Source organism: Echinococcus granulosus (genome assembly GCF_000524195.1).
Source record: "Echinococcus granulosus chromosome Unknown EG_S00150, whole genome shotgun sequence".
NCBI lineage: Eukaryota > Metazoa > Platyhelminthes > Cestoda > Cyclophyllidea > Taeniidae > Echinococcus > Echinococcus granulosus.
This window is the reverse complement of record NW_020170530.1, coordinates 141,355-148,411: the sequence shown is the minus strand read 5'-3', so window position 1 is coordinate 148,411 and position 7,057 is coordinate 141,355. Positions and strand designations below refer to the sequence as shown.

At 46.4% G+C, this 7,057-nt stretch overlaps 1 protein-coding gene across 1 annotated transcript; it reads left to right on the top strand. All coding sequences in view use genetic code 11, as the record gives it.

Annotated features, from left to right (window-relative positions):
• Positions 1 to 1,617: 1,617 nt before the first annotated feature.
• Positions 1,618 to 6,797, top strand: EGR_09504 (hypothetical protein; the record flags this gene model as incomplete). Its single annotated transcript, XM_024498753.1, has 7 exons — positions 1,618 to 1,821; positions 2,054 to 2,134; positions 2,693 to 2,805; positions 3,554 to 3,964; positions 5,012 to 5,139; positions 5,219 to 5,515; positions 5,587 to 6,797. 7 exons carry the CDS (start codon positions 1,618 to 1,620, stop codon positions 6,795 to 6,797), a joined length of 2,445 nt encoding a protein of 814 aa, XP_024346848.1.
• Between the last annotated feature and the right edge of the window lie 260 nt (positions 6,798 to 7,057).

Sequence of the window (7,057 nt, the reverse complement as noted above, 5' to 3'; positions counted from 1 at the left end):
TGGTCAACATCTCGCGTCAGCCATTACAATGTAGTCGGTGCTGTGAAAAGCACCCAGGAACCAATAACACCCTTTATTGTAGCTGCGTACAACTGGGAAGATATCTGGCCGCAACGTCACTGATCCCTCTTGTCATTTCCACTGGACCTGCAGCTTCGTCTTGTTTGGGAACTGTATCGCGGGAAGGGGAATGTGTTGGCCATCACGCATGTCCACCGCTAATCGTAAGAACACTGGCCTAAATGTAGAGTTAAATAACAAAGGACGGGATTTAATATACTTCTGCGAAAATAGCGTTTTGTGCCTGTTCCTCCTTGCCACTTTATTTTCACTTCAGTGTTGCTCAGCCGTATCTAATCTATCCACGTTCCATCCAGCTTGTAGAGAGGTGGTGGAAGTATTGCGTGTTCATTTCATTCACGTCCTCATGCACGTACCGTAGACAGCTTTGTAATGACCTTTTCCAGATGGTTCGCAGCTGGTGTCGCTTCAATTGTTGATAGCATTCCTTCAAGACGCGGGACTGGGGTAGTTGTCGAAGGTAGACGCTATTTTGAACCCTTCTGTTCAAGGTTGGACAATGCTCTAAATCGGGTACATTTCATGCCCAAGACGCTATTTATAGGACCATTTTTCAAAGGCTGTTATTGAGTAAGATGTACAGAACACCTTCGAGGGGTTGATGGTTGGGCCGTTTCAGCTGTTGATTACCTTCCAGCAGAGTAAGAGGTTGAAGCGATTACCAATGATGTTGATGGTACTTCTGTTATGAGGCTCCACAAGTTCGACCAACGATGATCCATCTTCGTCCGTAACGTTTTTGCTTGGTATCTAGGCGATGAAACCAGAATTCTAGTTCATTTGGTTTGTGTTTGTTCGTCACCACCATAACGTCTTTCGACGGTATAGATATTACAAGTCTAGATGGAAGGGAGAGGACATGCCGCCGCTAAGGCGGTAGCTAAAGCCTATGGAGACTAAATAGCTATTGTAGTCAAATAATGACCTAAAAATTCTTCCCTTGTGGACAAGTAGTGGCGTTTCTACCCTTGGTTTGCCAATCAAAAGGGTCCAGTCAAGCTCTAGCAGGATTCCCGTGTCTAAGTGGCCAACATCCAATCAATAGGTTTTTCCAAACACGCTGGACTGTGGAAAGGCACAAACCTTTCGGGAATGACTTGCTTTAGCATGCATTACAAGAGGAGCGTTAAATTTCAACCTAGTTACAGCCGCCCACAGGTCATATATCTGCCCGTGTGTTTGCACACTTCATTGGCTCTCGTATCGGGTACCTGGGTTACACTCACAACCTCCATTCGTTTGTGCAGCTCTACACACGTGTGTATGTGTGCGTTATAGTTTTTTGTTCCTTCTTCTAATGAGTTCGATAGGTTGCGAAAAATTACCTACCCAAGTCCACTGTTTCAACCTACAAAAGGCAAGAAGTGAACTGGAAGTCTAACAGGCCTCTCCATTGTTATCACAAGAGACACTTTATTTGACTTACTTTCACAACCGCTCCCTTCTGCCATCATTTGCTACAATAGCTCATCTTCCAGATGTCGCTGCTCCATAAACCCACAATTATGTAGCCAAGCACTCGAAATGTAAGTTGTCATGTCACGTTGGTTGCCGGGGCCTCAGGGGGAGCTCGGCCACCACAGCTCGAAGGGAAAACCCGATGCTACTAATATTTCGACTAATCAAACAGATGTAATTGCCCTCAACCCGAGGAAGTCCTACACCTCAACCAATTTCCCCGCAACACAGCTTGATGTGATGCGATGCGCGTTGCCTAGTTCTCCCTCTCAGTGTGTTTCTGTGCGTAAAACGATTTTCAGATTATTTTGTGATAACAAACCACTTTGAAAATTACTCCAAAATCCGGTCCTTTCCAACTGCGTAAACACACGTACTGGCTGCTTTACTATTTTTGTCGTGTGCTAGACAGCGCCAGTTGACCTTGAGCGGCAAGGTCATGTAAACAAGTACGAGGGAGTAAATCTTAGTAAGTGAATGTCTGAATTGCTTACAACCAGTTGTCGCCCTTCAGGTTAATGCGACAGTGTCCCACCTGGCTGAAACTTGGCCGAGATGGTCCCAGCTCTCGCAGGCGTACGTTGCCGAACTTTGGGTGAGTTAATGCATGCACCTTCAGAAATTCTTAGGTTATTGCCTTGTTTGTAATCCCCGTCAGGGAAACGACCCTCCATCTACCTCGCCCAAGTCATGCTGTTTCGGAGTGCAAGAAGTATTCAAAATAGGCAGGGACTTTTGAGTCTGCAAATGAACCAATTTTAAGGAGGGGAAATCGTGTTAATCTTATCACATCGCCCTCTACCACAGCTATAAGTCTGTTACGAATACTTAGATGTAGAGGGACTTGCAAGTCCACCTGAACCATCCCAAAGAACTCTAGCTGCCAAATCCACCAATCTTAACTGTTTTGATGTTTGTTTTGATCCCAGAGTTGAATGGTGTGCCTGTGTACAGAAAGTCGTGACCTTCCTTGGCACAACGTTCTCTAATCTAAGTGCAGTGGTATTCAACTTTTCTATGATGGCCAAAATTGGGGACCTGTCTTGGTTGTAAAAGTGCGTCTACTTTTAGAAATCGCAAGTGTTTGTACTCCTGAATGACTGGCTCATTTTGCCACAGAAAAATTTGTTTCCCCCACAATTTCGCCACACAGCATGTTTTGGATCCATCAAGGGGTGCCACGCCCTGGCTGCATTTTTGTCCTCAGGAGCAACTGTGGCATGAGAACGGAGCCACTGAAGCTGGAATAGTCACTGATATTCATCTGTATGACTGGTCTTAGCATGTACGATGCGATTAATCAGTCAAATGTGAGACTGCTGAGCTAGTGAGCGTGCCATCACCGCAGTGTGCTGTGATTGAAAGCTTCTACATGAGTCAATATCCGCAAGTTTTACGTCTTCGTTCACGTGAAATTGCGTTCTTCACCTCACGGAATTCTATACACAGGCGCACTACTACTGTTGCCTGGCGCCTTGATTAGTGGTGTCTAGGTTTGGCCCACGATGGCATCTGTGCAGGCTATTAGTGCAATTAAAAAGATAAACTTGGCACTTGGCACTGCGTCGAGTACCGTCTCGGTAACACCTCTCTTACCGGTAAACTTGTGACATCAAAAGCCTCATGTAGTAGATTGCTTTAGATCGACAAATTGGAGGAGAATGAAGCAGTTGCTCTTCCTACTTCCCCTCGTTTGTTGAAGATTCCATCCTGGTTGTTGTATGTGAAATGGATGAAATAATAAGCGTGTGGCTAATGGACCCTAAATGCTATTTTATGATCGTTTTTGTATCACTCAAGGAAAATTACTAGAATACCCATAGGCAACCAATTTTTGAACACTACTTTAAATTTAGGTGATGAAGAAATTGTAAGTTCCACCCACCTCCCACGAACTAGACTTGACCTCGACTTGACCTTAGCTGGTTCATGGCATCTGGTTAATTTCTTTCATGGATTGCTATATGAGAGTTTGCCACTGATTCAAGTACGTGGTTGATAAATACTTTTGCAGGAAAAAGGCCACCGGTGTTAACTTGGCGGGGCCTCCGTTACCTCGTGTTCCTGCAGTAAATGCAAGCGTTACCCATCCCACTGTTTCTACTCCGATGGATGATCAGCGCATGCCTTTGGAGCAGAAATTAGCGCCAACCACCCTCCCCATCGTCCCCGAGGCATCCATCGCTCCCGCATCGGTCCTATCGACACCGCCACCTACGTCGCCAGTACCGCTGTTACCACTTCCCGACATCATCTCGGTGGCCTTCTCCTCACATTCTGTATCTCATCTAATAGGTCGGCGGATTCATTATTTCTCCTCTCTCTCCCGCAAGAGTCACTCATTTCCCTCCCGTCTGTGCACTGAACCTATTCCTGAGGTCGTAGTCGTTGACGAAACAGCCGGTGACTCCACGAAAGCTGGTCTGTGAGTTCACTTATCTACCCGGTCGAATTAATTTTGCGTAACGGGACTGTCTTTAATCCAAAGGAGTTCATTCTTTTATCGGAAGCGACTCATGCTACTGAGTGGCATAGACTGTAGTTCATAGTAAGGCGCGTTAAGCGTATCGTTTTGAATATCTTTATTATTCAATTCCATTTTACAGTGTGTTGTAACATCGCGGATAAATTGGATTTCTGAATTAGCTTAAAGATGCGGGCAAGGTCACCATGGTAATACATTAAGATACTTACTTCCTCAGCCCTCTATATAGGCATCACAAGGCATGGCAGTATGGAGGAAGGTTCAGTAAATATCTACTGGGGAGGCTAATAGGCATGAATGGAATGTGACTCACGAAAGACTCAAGGTGCTTCTTTTAAGCGTCGTCCTTGAGGTTCTTTGTGGCTACTCTTCTACTTAGACTCCGCGGAGAACTGTAACAGAGTAGAAGCGATCCAGAAGCCTATGCTAACGACTCAATAGTATTTTACGGCGAGCATATGCCCTTCGTCAGTCACTTTAGACAATATGGGAAGGAGAATTATCGCGCTCTTTGACTGCATTAGAAATTGTTCCCAAAGTCAACACCGTTTCGATACCACCTACTATTGTGGGTATTCGCAGGTTCAGCCATCCACAGCAGATATCTTTCTCCTGCAAAGCCCAAGTTTGGTGGTCAGGAATGTTGCTCACTTAGATAGGATTCTCTTACCTCTGCCATTACCGTAGCACCTCGATACCTACCTAATGGCACAACAAGGCATCTTAATATGGAGGAATGCTGATTACGACCATACAAATGGACTAAAAAGTTGTGAGTATAAACAAAAGGTCATGAAACCGAAGCGCTAACCGGATTTTTGAAAATAATATCATGTCGGCACAAAAAACTCGCCCATAATACCTTAATGTAACTTCTATTCTCTCCACTAAGTGTTGCTTGTGCATCGAGGTAGTAACTATCTACTTTCACGTTCGCAGCGTATTGCCTCCCCATCACAAAGTGGCTTATCCCAACTTTCTCTTAAGTTTAAGGAGAACTCCAAGTCCACCTTCCGAAGAAGCGCTGGAAGCGGAGGAAAGCCCTTCGACACCGACCCACAAAAATTGCAACAGCGCAGCTGACCCCAATAATCACTACCTCCAACTCAATGTCGGTCAGTAATGCAAGTGCCTAGCATTTTAAACGCCCTACTTAATTGTTTAAATAGCATGCTGAATTCCTCTCTTTCGCAGACAACTTAATGGGCTCGCATATCAAGAGCATTGCCAAGTACACCGTGTCGGATGCAGGAGGCGGTGCAGAGAGTGGAGGAGTGGGAGGAAGTGGTGGAGGAGGGGATGAGAGAGGAGTAGGTCTCAGAGACGAGATGCCATCAGAGGAAACAATCCACCACGTTCTGGCCTACCTCTCCAGCATTACACGCCCCTCAAAGGCCGTCAATGTGGAGAACGAGCCTTCCCGAACCAGCAACACGTTTAGACAACCGACGGTCAAGTTTTCACCCAATCCTCTCATGATTCCTCCTGATCGTAAGTTAAAGGTTTTGTACCCTTGTATTCACTAAAATCATTGATGACTTACATGTGTTTCAATTCCCCAGAGACCCAAGATGGATTCTATGTGGAACCATTGATAGTTGGCGTCAATCGACTTACCACGAAGGTAGGCTCCCAATCCTCCGAAATCAGTAGAACTTCCTCCACAAAAAAGACCTCCAGTGGAGGTGTTCAACTGCGTAGGTCAAAGCGATGCCTCACTGGCTACACCTCTCAGGGCAGCAGTAGTCTGGGTGTTTCTAGTGGTGGAAGTGGTGGTAGTGTTGGATCCAATAATCGCAGCCGTATCTGCTCGCATCGTGACAATGACGAGCTTTTTGCAGATCTCACTTATGCCCCATCTGCCTCCTCACGTCACACCACTCTTTGGCAAATGTCGAAGGGGTCCACTTGTGAACGATCTTCAGTCTCCTTCGAGACGGGAAATATGTCTATGTTGGAGGAATCATGCTCCATTGATGACGACGGGAAGAATCATAAGCGTCCGCGAACCGCTAGTGATGCAGGAACGAAGTGGAAGACTAGCATAACCGCTCCCATCAGGTTCCTTCCATCCAGCAGCCAGATTACTGACGCCGTATCACGTCCACGAGCGCGTTCACTGACTCAACAACTAGCCACAAAGCCGCTTAGCCAACCCATTGGAGTAAAGGATCTAGAAGGAATGCCCTCCAGTGACACCTACAACGGTTGTGTGCAACTAGGTTCACGTTCAAGCTCTACAACTTCGACTTCTAAAAGCATCAGACGGGCTCTGGAACACGTGCTTGGAAGACCTCGATCCACGGAAGAAAGGGATGGTCTAGTAGCTAGTACAATGTCTCCGAGTCACCATTACAACCCTAATCACCAATTACAGCAGAATAAAATCCAGCTACAAGACTCAGAGATCTACGTGGAAATGGACTTCCCACTAACGAACCCGTCGCACGTTGCCGCCGAACTGCCTCCAGAGATGCGAAATGCCCTAAGAGGCTCCCTTCTCATAACGCCATCAGACTCCCTCTCTTCAAACTCCTCCTGCCTCTCCTTTTACGGTGGTGGTGGTAGTGGTGGGAGGCAGCCGATGCCTCTATCTCGCAACACTCCGGGAGTGAGTTTCAGCGAGCACTACAGTTTTATATTTAGTCAGGCAGTGGCCTCAACGATCTCAGCTTCCAGAACACCCTTCCTAATGAAGCCTTCGAACGCAGGCACCACCACTAGCACTAACACTGCTGGCTGTGATATCCCTTCGCCGACCACGGCGCACTGAGATTCTAGCCCCGGCTTCAATATGTTTTCTCATTCTGTGATAATTCATGGATGTGTACATATTAACTCGACCAGTGTACATAGACTCAGACGTATAACTGACTCCTCTTATTAAGGCGCATTTTATCAGCAAGTATTTTTTGTGGCGGTCAGGTGGTTTAGCGCCCACTCATCCACCCTTCCCCTCCTTCCAAACACACACAACTGCCATATCTCTCCTCCCTCTATCTCCCTCGTGCGGGATGTCTGTGATGAAGAGTT